This window comes from Oncorhynchus clarkii, unplaced genomic scaffold (assembly GCF_045791955.1).
Source record: "Oncorhynchus clarkii lewisi isolate Uvic-CL-2024 unplaced genomic scaffold, UVic_Ocla_1.0 unplaced_contig_1422_pilon_pilon, whole genome shotgun sequence".
Lineage (NCBI taxonomy): Eukaryota > Metazoa > Chordata > Actinopteri > Salmoniformes > Salmonidae > Oncorhynchus > Oncorhynchus clarkii.
In genome coordinates, this window is record NW_027261142.1 from 27,501 (window position 1) to 40,000 (window position 12,500).

At 46.5% G+C, this 12,500-nt stretch overlaps 2 protein-coding genes across 2 annotated transcripts in view; one reads left to right on the forward strand and one right to left on the reverse strand.

The window, feature by feature from the left end:
• LOC139405214 (uncharacterized) overlaps positions 1–2,118 on the forward strand; it is a 2,597-nt gene extending 479 nt beyond the window's left edge. The window contains exons 2-3 of the mRNA XM_071147644.1: positions 1–213; positions 306–2,118. The exon at positions 1–213 is cut by the window's left edge and continues 228 nt beyond it. Of these exons, the coding sequence (XP_071003745.1) occupies positions 1–213; positions 306–849 (757 nt within the window). The 3' untranslated portion in view covers positions 850–2,118. The remainder of the gene's footprint in view (positions 214–305) is intronic.
• A 7,088-nt stretch (positions 2,119–9,206) lies between these two features.
• LOC139405212 (microtubule-associated protein RP/EB family member 3-like) overlaps positions 9,207–12,500 on the reverse strand; it is a 28,654-nt gene continuing 25,360 nt past the window's right edge. Inside the window, exons 7-8 of the mRNA XM_071147641.1 lie at positions 10,300–10,341; positions 9,207–10,215 (exon numbers count right to left, since the gene is read on the reverse strand). Of these exons, the coding sequence (XP_071003742.1) occupies positions 10,309–10,341 (33 nt within the window). The 3' untranslated portion in view covers positions 9,207–10,215; positions 10,300–10,308. The remainder of the gene's footprint in view (positions 10,216–10,299; positions 10,342–12,500) is intronic.

The window sequence follows — 12,500 nt, forward strand, 5'->3', positions numbered from 1 at the left end:
GATAGGAGAGAGCGCTGGTAGGCTAGTCTACACGAGGACATTATTATGGATAAGAGATGGAGCTGGTAGGCTAGTCTACACGAGGACATTATTATGGATAGGAGAGAGCGCTGGTAGGCTAGTCTACACGAGGACATTATTATGGATAAGAGAGAGCGCTGGTAGGCTAGTCTACACGAGGACATTATTATGGATAAGAGATGGAGCTGGTAGGCTAGTCTACACAAGGACATTATTATGGATAAGAGAGAGCTGGTAGGCTAGTCTACACGAGGACATTATTATGGATGAGAGAGCGCTGGTAGGCTAGTCTACACGAGGACATTATTATGGATAAGAGATGGAGCTGGTAGGCTAGTCTACACGAGGACATTATTATGGATAGGAGAGAGCGCTGGTAGGCTAGTCTACACGAGGACATTATTATGGATAAGAGATGGAGCTGGTAGGCTAGTCTACACGAGGACATTATTATGGATAGGAGAGAGCGCTGGTAGGCTAGTCTACACGAGGACATTATTATGGATAAGAGATGGAGCTGGTAGGCTAGTCTACACGAGGACATTATTATGGATAGGAGAGAGCGCTGGTAGGCTAGTCTACACGAGGACATTATTATGGATAAGAGATGGAGCTGGTAGGCTAGTCTACACGAGGACATTATTATGGATAGGAGAGCGAGCTGGTAGGCTAGTCTACACGAGGACATTATTATGGATAAGAGAGGTATTCGTCAAACAACAGTCAAGCATCGATCATCATGTCACCACTTTTATTGTAAAGGAGCATCAAGATCCCAGTGCACTTTCACCACCCTGTGAAGTTCATCGTAACTTATTTCATGTGTAGCCTCATAAACGGCATGGTTTCCTGAGTCGAAGTGGGAGGACCACACACCATATCACGCGACTCCAACTTTACTTCCATATGATGGTTATTATATCAGTATTTGCATAGTAAGTCATTTCCACCGCCATTTCTTGCATAATACATTTTACAGACACAAACAGATCTATCTCTCTCTCAGCCGTGTCTCAGATCCTCTCCCTCTCTGTTCTCCTCTATCTCCCCCTCATCCTCTCTGTCCGTCTCTAGCTTGTAGTAAATATTTCTACCAAAACGTCAATCTCTCTCTGGGATCCCCTCCCCCTCTCTCTCCCCCTCCTCTCTCTGAGATCCCATTCCTCTCTTTTCTATAAAGACTGATTTATAAACGTGTTATTGTTTATTAGAGGGAGGGTTATTAGCGCTGTATTCAGGGTCATAAACTGGTTATTCATGTTTATAAATACAGGAGATCTGTTAGGGGGAGGGTGTCTTGCTCCTGAAATCAAACTGTCTCTTTCTGTCTCTCTCTGTCGTCTCTCTCTCCTCGTCGCTCTCCTGTCTCTGTCTCTCTCGGTTTCTCTCCTCGGTCTCTCTTTTCGGTCTCTCTCCTCGGTCTCTCTTGTCTCTCTCCTCGGTCTCTCTCGTCTCTCTCCTCGGTCTCTCTTGTCTCTCTCGTCTCTCTCCTCGGTCTCTCTCTTGTCTCTCTCCTCGGTCTCTCTCTTGTCTCTCTCGTCTCTCTCCTCGGTCTCTCGTCTCTCTCCTCGGTCTCTCTCTTGTCTCTCTGTCTCCTCGGTCTCTCCCTTGTCTCTATCTCCTCGGTCTCTCTCCTGTCTCCCTCTCCCCGGTCTCTCTCCTGTCTCCCTCTCCTCGGTCTCTCTCCTGTCTCCCTCTCTCTCCTGTCTCCCTCTCTCTCCTGTCTCCCTCTCTCTCCTCGTCCCTGTCTCTCTCCTCGTCCCTGTCTCTCTCCTCGTCCCTGTCTCTCTCCTCGTCCCTGTCTCTCTCCTCGTCCCTGTCTCTCTCCTCGTCCCTGTCTCTCCTCCTCCCCCTGACAGTGCTAACCCACTGAGCTAATAAACACTGAGACTGGACTACTGCTGCTTCGCTCTGTTTACTTGAAGGCTGATGTTCTGTGCGTTGTGGTGATGATGTTCTGTGCTTTGGGGTGATTGACCTCTGTCCTAATCCCCCCTCCCCTTTCTCCCTGTTACGACTGATTTATGTCAGGGTTTTTGTTGTTAATTTGTTACTTTATACATATGTAAATGATTTCTAATAAAGACTCCAGCCCCATTCTGTGTCAGTCAGTGTGTGAGAAATGAAGAACGATCGTGTATAATTACCCTTGTGAAAATGCTCATATAAGATGAGGACAATTTGTAGTGGTCTTTAGAATGTTTTGACATGCTTGGTTATGATTGGCTGGCTACTCATTGCTCCAGCCAAACTCTACGCAACGCCCACAGACGTCAGTTGATTCTCTGCAATGAGTCTGGGGTTTCGTTAGGTTCTCTAGTACAGAATGAAACATTAATCCCAAAACCTTTAACAGACTTTGAGGTACGTTCGCTCCCGTTTGGTGGATGTAGTATTTGTATTTATTATGGATCCCCATTAGTTCATGCCAAGGCAGCAGCTACTCTTCCTGGGGTTTATTATGGATCCCCATTAGTTCCTGCCAAGGCAGCAGCTACTCTTCCTGGGGTTTATTATGGATCCCCATTAGTTCCTGTCAAGGCAGCAGCTACTCTTCCTGGGGTTTATTATGGATCCCCATTAGTTCCTGCCAAGGCAGCAGCTACTCTTCCTGGGGTTTATTATGGATCCCCATTAGTTCCTGCCAAGGCAGCAGCTACTCTTCCTGGGGTTTATTATGGATCCCCATTAGTTCCTGCCAAGGCAGCAGCTACTCTTCCTGGGGTATATTATGGATCCCCATTAGTTCCTGCCAAGGCAGCAGCTACTCTTCCTGGGGTATATTATGGATCCCCATTAGTTCCTGTCAAGGCAGCAGCTACTCTTCCTGGGGTTTATTATGGATCTCCATTAGTTCCTGCCAAGGCAGCAGCTACTCTTCCTGGGGTTTATTATGGATCTCCATTAGTTCCTGCCAAGGCAGCAGCTACTCTTCCTGGGGTTTATTATGGATCTCCATTAGTTCCTGCCAAGGCAGCAGCTACTCTTCCTGGGGTTTATTATGGATCTCCATTAGTTCCTGCCAAGGCAGCAGCTACTCTTCCTGGGGTTTATTATGGATCCCCATTAGTTCCTGCCAAGGCAGCAGTTACTCTTCCTGGGGTTTATTATGGATCTCCATTAGTTCCTGCCAAGGCAGCAGCTACTCTTCCTGGGGTTTATTATGGATCCCCATTAGTTCCTGCCAAGGCAGCAGTTACTCTTCCTGGGGTTTATTATGGATCCCCATTAGTTCCTGCCAAGGCAGCAGTTACTCTTCCTGGGGTTTATTATGGATCTCCATTAGTTCCTGCCAAGGCAGCAGTTACTCTTCCTGGGGTTTATTATGGATCTCCATTAGTTCCTGCCAAGGCAGAAGCTCCTCTTCCTGGGGTTTATTATGGATCTCCATTAGTTCCTGCCAAGGCAGCAGCTACTCTTCCTGGGGTTTATTATGGATCCCCATTAGTTCCTGCCAAGGCAGCAGTTACTCTTCCTGGGGTTTATTATGGATCCCCATTAGTTCCTGCCAAGGCAGCAGTTACTCTTCCTGGGGTTTATTATGGATCTCCATTAGTTCCTGCCAAGGCAGCAGTTACTCTTCCTGGGGTTTATTATGGATCTCCATTAGTTCCTGCCAAGGCAGAAGCTCCTCTTCCTGGGGTTTATTATGGATCTCCATTAGTTTCTGCCCAGGCAGCAGCTACTCTTCCTGGGGTTTATTATGGATCCCCATTAGTTCCTGCCAAGACAGCAGCTACTCTTCCTGGGGTTTATTATGGATCTCCATTAGTTTCTGCCCAGGCAGCAGCTACTCTTCCTGGGGTTTATTATGGATCCCCATTAGTTCCTGCCAAGACAGCAGCTACTCTTCCTGGGGTTTATTATGGATCTCCATTAGTTCCTGCCAAGGCAGCAGCTACTCTTCCTGGGGTTTATTATGGATCCCCATTAGTTCCTGCCAAGGCAGCAGCTACTCTTCCTGGGGTTTATTATGGATCCCCATTAGTTCCTGTCAAGGCAGCAGCTACTCTTCCTGGGGTTTATTATGGATCTCCATTAGTTCCTGCCAAGGCAGCAGCTACTCTTCCTGGGGTTTATTATGGATCCCCATTAGTTCCTGCCAAGACAGCAGCTACTCTTCCTGGGGTTTATTATGGATCTCCATTAGTTCCTGCCAAGGCAGCAGCTACTCTTCCTGGGGTTTATTATGGATCCCCATTAGTTCCTGCCAAGGCAGCAGCTACTCTTCCTGGGGTTTATTATGGATCTCCATTAGTTCCTGCCAAGGCAGCAGTTACTCTTCCTGGGGTTTATTATGGATCTCCATTAGTTCCTGCCAAGGCAGAAGCTCCTCTTCCTGGGGTTTATTATGGATCTCCATTAGTTTCTGCCCAGGCAGCAGCTACTCTTCCTGGGGTTTATTATGGATCCCCATTAGTTCCTGCCAAGACAGCAGCTACTCTTCCTGGGGTTTATTATGGATCTCCATTAGTTTCTGCCCAGGCAGCAGCTATTCTTCCTGGGGTTTATTATGGATCCCCTTTAGTTCCTGCCAAGGCAGCAGCTACTCTTCCTGGGGTTTATTATGGATCTCCATTAGTTCCTGCCAAGGCAGCAGTTACTCTTCCTGGGGTTTATTATGGATCCCCATTAGTTCCTGTCAAGGCAGCAGCTACTCTTCCTGGGGTTTATTATGGATCTCCATTAGTTCCTGCCAAGGCAGCAGCTACTCTTCCTGGGGTTTATTATGGATCCCCATTAGTTCCTGCCAAGACAGCAGCTACTCTTCCTGGGGTTTATTATGGATCTCCATTAGTTCCTGCCAAGGCAGCAGCTACTCTTCCTGGGGTTTATTATGGATCTCCATTAGTTCCTGCCAAGGCAGCAGCTACTCTTCCTGGGGTTTATTATGGATCCCCATTAGTTCCTGCCAAGACAGCAGCTACTCTTCCTGGGGTTTATTATGGATCTCCATTAGTTCCTGCCAAGGCAGCAGCTACTCTTCCTGGGGTTTATTATGGATCCCCATTAGTTCCTGCCAAGGCAGCAGCTACTCTTCCTGGGGTTTATTATGGATCTCCATTAGTTCCTGCCAAGGCAGCAGTTACTCTTCCTGGGGTTTATTATGGATCTCCATTAGTTCCTGCCAAGGCAGAAGCTCCTCTTCCTGGGGTTTATTATGGATCTCCATTAGTTTCTGCCCAGGCAGCAGCTACTCTTCCTGGGGTTTATTATGGATCCCCATTAGTTCCTGCCAAGACAGCAGCTACTCTTCCTGGGGTTTATTATGGATCTCCATTAGTTTCTGCCCAGGCAGCAGCTATTCTTCCTGGGGTTTATTATGGATCCCCTTTAGTTCCTGCCAAGGCAGCAGCTACTCTTCCTGGGGTTTATTATGGATCTCCATTAGTTCCTGCCAAGGCAGCAGTTACTCTTCCTGGGGTTTATTATGGATCCCCATTAGTTCCTGCCAAGGCAGCAGCTACTCTTCCTGGGGTTTATTATGGATCCCCTTTAGTTCCTGCCAAGGCAGCAGCTACTCTTCCTGGGGTTTATTATGGATCTCCATTAGTTCCTGCCAAGGCAGCAGTTACTCTTCCTGGGGTTTATTATGGATCCCCATTAGTTCCTGCCAAGGCAGCAGCTACTCTTCCTGGGGTTTATTATGGATCCCCATTAGTTCCTGTCAAGGCAGCAGCTACTCTTCCTTGGGTTTATTATGGATCCCCATTAGTTCCTGCCAAGGCAGCAGCTACTCTTCCTGGGGTTTATTATGGATCCCCATTAGTTCCTGTCAAGGCAGCAGCTACTCTTCCTGGGGTTTATTATGGATCTCCATTAGTTCCTGCCAAGGCAGCAGTTATATACAATATAAAAATTACTTGACATTATATTAAATAACACTTTCCGGATACATTTGTGTTCCCTCACCTAACCCTCAGGCCACTACTCCACTATCACACATTTACAATACAACATCCATGTGTACGTGCCTGTTTGTGTTGCTTCACAGTCCCTGCTGTTCCATAAGGTGTATTTTTGTCTTTCATCAGTTACTTGATGTGGAAGAGAGTTCCATGTAGGACTGTGCCTCCCATAGTCTGTTCTGGACTTGGGGACTGTGAAGAGACCTCTGGTGGCATGTCTTGTGGAGTATGCATGGTGTCCAAGCTGTGTGCCAGTAGTTTAGACAGACAGCTCGGTGCATTCAACATGTCCAATACCTCTCATCAATAAAAGTAGTGATGAAGTCATTCTCTCCTCCTTTCAGCCAGGAGAGATTGATATGCATATTATTAATATTAGATCTGTGTACATCCAAGGGCCAGCCGTGCTGCCCTGTTCTGCCTTGTTGATAGTGTTAAGAAGGTAGAAACTAGGGCCTCTAGGACCTGCCTGGTTGATAGTGTTGTTAAGAAGGTAGAAACTAGGGCCTGTAGGACCTGCCTTGTTGATAGTGTTGTTAAGAAGGTAGAAACTAGGGCCTGTAGGACCTGCCTTGTTGATAGTGTTGTTAAGAAGGTAGAAACTAGGGCCTGTAGGACCTGCCTTGTTGATAGTGTTGTTAAGAAGGTAGAAACTAGGGCCTGTAGGACCTGCCTTGTTGATAGTGTTAAGAAGGTAGAAACTAGGGCCTCTAGGACCTGCCTTGTTGATAGTGTTGTTAAGAAGGTAGAAACTAGGGCCTCTAGGACCTGCCTTGTTGATAGTGTTGTTAAGAAGGTAGAAACTAGGGCCTGTAGGACCTGCCTTGTTGATAGTGTTGTTAAGAAGGTAGAAACTAGGGCCTGTAGGACCTGCCTTGTTGATAGTGTTGTTAAGAAGGTAGAAACTAGGGCCTCTAGGACCTGCCTTGTTGATAGTGTTGATAAGAAGGTAGAAACTAGGGCCTCTAGGACCTGCCTTGTTGATAGTGTTGATAAGAAGGTAGAAACTAGGGCCTCTAGGACCTGCCTTGTTGATAGTGTTGTTAAGGTAGAAACTAGGGCCTGTAGGACCTGCCTTGTTGATAGTGTTGTTAAGAAGGTAGAAACTAGGGCCTGTAGGACCTGCCTTGTTGATAGTGTTGTTAAGAAGGGAGAAACTAGGGCCTGTAGGACCTGCCTTGTTGATAGTGCTGTTAAGAAGGTAGAAACTAGGGCCTGTAGGACCTGCCTTGTTGATAGTGTTGTTAAGAAGGTAGAAACTAGGGCCTCTAGGACCTGCCTTGTTGATAGTGTTGTTAAGAAGGTAGAAACTAGGGCCTGTAGGACCTGCCTTGTTGATAGTGTTGTTAAGAAGGTAGAAACTAGGGCCTGTAGGACCTGCCTTGTTGATAGTGTTGTTAAGAAGGTAGAAACTAGGGCCTCTAGGACCTGCCTTGTTGATAGTGTTGTTAAGAAGGTAGAAACTAGGGCCTCTAGGACCTGCCTTGTTGATAGTGTTGTTAAGAAGGTAGAAACTAGGGCCTCTAGGACCTGCCTTGTTGATAGTGTTGTTAAGAAGGTAGAAACTAGGGCCTCTAGGACCTGCCTTGTTGATAGTGTTGTTAAGAAGGTAGAAACTAGGGCCTCTAGGACCTTCCTTGTTGATAGTGTTAAGAAGGTAGAAACTAGGGCCTCTAGAACCTTCCTTGTTGATAGTGTTAAGAAGGTAGAAACTAGGGCCTCTAGGACCTGCCTTGTTGACAGACAAGACTAGTGAGGTGTGGCTAGAAGCAATGAGTGTATTTCATATTTAAAGGGCAGTGGCCATGCTGACAGCGTTCCCCAACCCCTCTGGTTAAAGGGCAGGTGCCATGCTGACAGCGTTCCCCAACCCCTCTGGTTAAAGGGCCATGCTGACAGCGTTCCCCAACCTCTCTGGTTAAAGGGCAGTGGCCATGCTGACAGCGTTCCCCAACCTCTGGTTAAAGGGCCATGCTGACAGCGTTCCCCAACCTCTGTTTAAAGGGCCATGCTGACAGCGTTCCCCAACCTCTCTGTTTAAAGAGCCATGCTGACAGCGTTCCCCAACCCCTCTGTTTAAAGGGCCATGCTGACAGCGTTCCCCAACCTCTCTGTTTAAAGGGCCATGCTGACAGCGTTCCCCAACCTCTCTGGTTAAAGAGCCATGCTGACAGCGTTCCTCAACCCCTCTGGTTAAAGGGCAGTGGCCATGCTGACAGCGTTCCCCAACCCCTCTGGTTAAAGGGCCATGCTGACAGCGTTCCCCAACCTCTCTGTTTAAAGGGCAGTGGCCATGCTGACAGCGTTCCCCAACCTCTCTGGTTAAAGAGCCATGCTGACAGCGTTCCCCAACCTCTCTGGTTAAAGGGCCATGCTGACAGCGTTCCCCAACCCCTCTGGTTAAAGGGCCATGTTGACAGCGTTCCCCAACCCCTCTGGTTAAAGGGCAGTGGCCATGCTGACAGCGTTCCCCAACCCCTCTGGTTAAAGGGCCATGCTGACAGCGTTCCCCAACCTCTCTGTTTAAAGGGCAGTGGCCATGCTGGCAGCGTTCCCCAACCTCTCTGTTTAAAGGGCCATGTTGACAGTGTTCCCCAACCCCTCTGGTTAAAGGGCCATGCTGACAGCGTTCCCCAACCTCTCTGGTTAAAGAGCCATGCTGACAGCGTTCCCCAACCCCTCTGGTTAAAGGGCAGTGGCCATGCTGACAGCGTTCCCCAACCCCTCTGTTTAAAGGGCCATGCTGACAGCGTTCCCCAACCCCTCTGGTTAAAGGGCAGAGGTTATACTGTGAATGTGGTGTCCGATTGAGCCAACACAGGGTTATACTGTGAATGTGGTGTCCGATTGAGCCAACACAGGGTTATACTGTGAATGTGGTGTCCGATTGAGCCAACACAGGGTTATACTGTGAATGTAGTTTCCGCGAACGCAAGTACATTGTCTTTAAATTTCAATCACGCTATAAGTGATACGGATTGAATCAATGCCTAGGCCTGTGTGTGTCAGACGTAAGGTGTGTGTGTGTGCACTCCTACAGTAAGAGTCGACCAGTCGTGTTCCTTCTGGTTTTGAACCCACAGTTTATTCAGCCTCTGTAATAAAACTCTAACGATGCATGTCAGTCACAGGTCTGCCATGACAACCGGAGGCTGACCCTGATAGCTATTTAAGCCCCGCCTCTAACAAGAAGAAACTCAATCATAAACAGCTGCTAAAAAAACCACTTCAAATAAATAAATTAATATTCACCCATTAGTATATACAGTGTAGTAGTGTTGTTCATATACATTTTATTCAACTTTCTCAGGGTAATAGATTCACGCTAACCCGTTAGCCACTCCAAGCTAACATTAAATAACTCATTCAAAACACAAATGGAAATTGAGGTTAAAACCTGCAGAATGTATGGTTCTATCTGAATGTCCTGGGATGTTGCTTCCTACTGGCCTCAGCTAATCACACTGCATTGTTGGCTTCTGGATCATTCTGATTGTTGTTTTTGCTGAGTCCTAATGGACTCGGATGGTTCTGGTCAACTGGTCCATATTGTTAATGCAGGGACTGATATGTCATATGCAACAAGCTCTGTCTCACTGCAGAACTAATCATTCATCTACGTTTATCCAAATGTCAAATTTCAGTGTTTTTGACACTGCTGTGGTGTCCCATTGCTCCAAACGTCAACATGTTTAAATGAAGGGTTACACTTAGTTAGTTAACCACCCCTGTCCTCAAGGTAAAACCAAGTCTACTGGATGGTAATAGCGCTCACTGTTGCCCCAGTGGCCGGTTCTGAAGGCATTTCCCAACATCCAATTCCGCAGTGATTCTTCAACGATCTCCCTGGTCATATGTACATGGTAGGTACTGAACTGGACCAGTGAGTCTGTGGAGGGAGTTTCGTCTCCCCTCATCCGAGACAATCATGACAGAATTTTATGGGTTCAGAGATTAGTGAGTTTGTGTTACCTGCCTCGATCTGTAGAGGGCGCTATAGATTCTTGCTCTGTGCTACCCTGTTAACTAATTTACATTAGCCTAGCATCCTGCTAACACCAACCATACCGATTCAGTGTACAGCGTTACATGTCTGACATGTCTGGGGGGTTGGAGGGGAGTAGGGAGTAGGAGGGAGAGAGGAGGGGGACAGGAGGCAAAGGGAAGAGGTTGAGAGTAATAAAATAGAGGTAGGATCTTGAAGCGCTGATCCGGGGAGAGAGCGGAGGAATGTTCCACGTGGCGCCTCCTCATCCGCTGCCTCCACAAAGTGATATAACGCCTCCTAAAACAGAGGTCAGACAGAGGTCAGGGGATAGCTGGGGATGTAGAAGTGTGACTGGTGTGTGTAGTTATTCATTCTATTCACCTTTATTTATCAGGTAAGTTGGCTGAGAAGGTCAACCTCGCCCTGGGGAAGAGTTACAGGTAGAGGAGAAGGGGAGAGGAGATTTGGAAAGTGAGCCATGGTTAGGGCTGTTACGGTGACAGTATTACCAACACACCGGTGGACAGTCAAATTCCACGAGATCATTTAGTCACAGTAATTAGGCTCCTCCAAGCTCTGCTGGTCATTAATAGTCTACCAAACTTGCTACGTGCCTGGTACTCAGCACTCTATTGTCCATCTAATCACACACTTCATGAGCTCATGCTGTACAACATTTCTATATGCAATTGTGTGAGAGAACCAAGAGAACCAAGTGATGGCCTCCCATCCCATCAGCTTTCTATAGGCTAGGCCTACTATATTTATTTCTCAACTTTCCTAATATTAAGCATATTGCTTATCTTTACAACAGGAGTATAGCCTACTTGGCTGGCAGGAAAATGAACCAGGGGAAAAGTGTCCTCCATTTACGTGTATAGATGACATTATGTATTTTTTCCCTGTTTCGATACAGGTGCATGATAATGCTCCATTCTAAATCAAAACTAATATCACATTATTTAGTATATGTAAAGACAAGATTAAATCAATAATATTTACACACACACACTAATATATATATATATATATCAGTGCCTTGCGAAAGTATTCGCCCCCCTTGAACTTTGCGACCTTTTGCCACATTTCAGGCTTCAAACATAAAGATATAAAACTGTATTTTTTTGTGAAGAATCAACAACAAGTGGGACACAATCATGAAGTGGAACGACATTTATTGGATATTTCAAACTTTTTTAACAAATCAAAAACTGAAAAATTGGGCGTGCAAAATTATTGGCACAAAGTAAAGGGGCTGAATTACTTTCGCAAGGCACTGTATATATATGTATATGTATAAAAATATATATATATGTATAAGTGTATATCAAATCAAATCAAATCAAATCAAATCAAATTTTATTTGTCACATACACATGGTTAGCAGATGTTAATGCGAGTGTAGCGAAATGCTTGTGCTTCTAGTTCCGACAATGCAGTAATAACAAGTAATCTAACTAACAATTCCAAAACTACTGTCTTGTACACAGTGTAAGGGGATAAAGAATATGTACATAAGGATATATGAATGAGTGATGGTACAGAGCAGCATAGGCAAGATACAGTAGATGGTATCGGGTACAGTATGTACAAATGAGATGAGTATGTAAACAAAGTGGCATAGTATAGTATAAAGTGGCTAGTGATACATGTATTACATAAGGATACAGTCGATGATATAGAGTACAGTATATACGTATGCCTATGAGATGAATAATGTAGGGTAAGTAACATTATATAAGGTAGCATTGTTTAAAGTGGCTAGTGATATATTTACATCATTTCCCATCAATTCCCATTATTAAAGTGGCTGGAGTTGAGTCAGTGTCAGTGTGTTGGCAGCAGCCACTCAGTGTTAGTGGTGGCTGTTTAACAGTCTGATGGCCTTGAGATAGAAGCTGTTTTTCAGTCTCTCGGTCCCAGCTTTGATGCACCTGTACTGACCTCGCCTTCTGGATGATAGCGGGGTGAACAGGCAGTGGCTCGGGTGGTTGATGTCCTTGATGATCTTTATGGCCTTCCTGTGGCATCGGGTGGTGTAGGTGTCCTGGAGGGCAGGTAGTTTGCCCCCGGTGATGCGTTGTGCAGACCTCACTACCCTCTGGAGAGCCTTACGGTTGAGGGCGGTGCAATTGCCATACCAGGCGGTGATACAGCCCGCCAGGATGCTCTCGATTGTGCATCTGTAGAAGTTTGTGAGTGCTTTTGGTGACAAGCCGAATTTCTTCAGCCTCCTGAGGTTGAAGAGGCGCTGCTGCGCCTTCTTCACGATGCTGTCTGTGTGAGTGGACCAATTCAGTTTGTCTGTGATGTGTATGCCGAGGAACTTAAAACTTGCTACCCTCTCCACTACTGTTCCATCGATGTGGATAGGGGGGTGTTCCCTCTGCTGTTTCCTGAAGTCCACAATCATCTCCTTAGTTTTGTTGACGTTGAGTGTGAGGTTGTTTTCCTGACACCACACTCCGAGGGCCCTCACCTCCTCCCTGTAGGCCGTCTCATCGTTGTTGGTAATCAAGCCTACCACTGTTGTGTCGTCCGCAAACTTGATGATTGAGTTGGAGGCGTGCGTGGCCACGCAG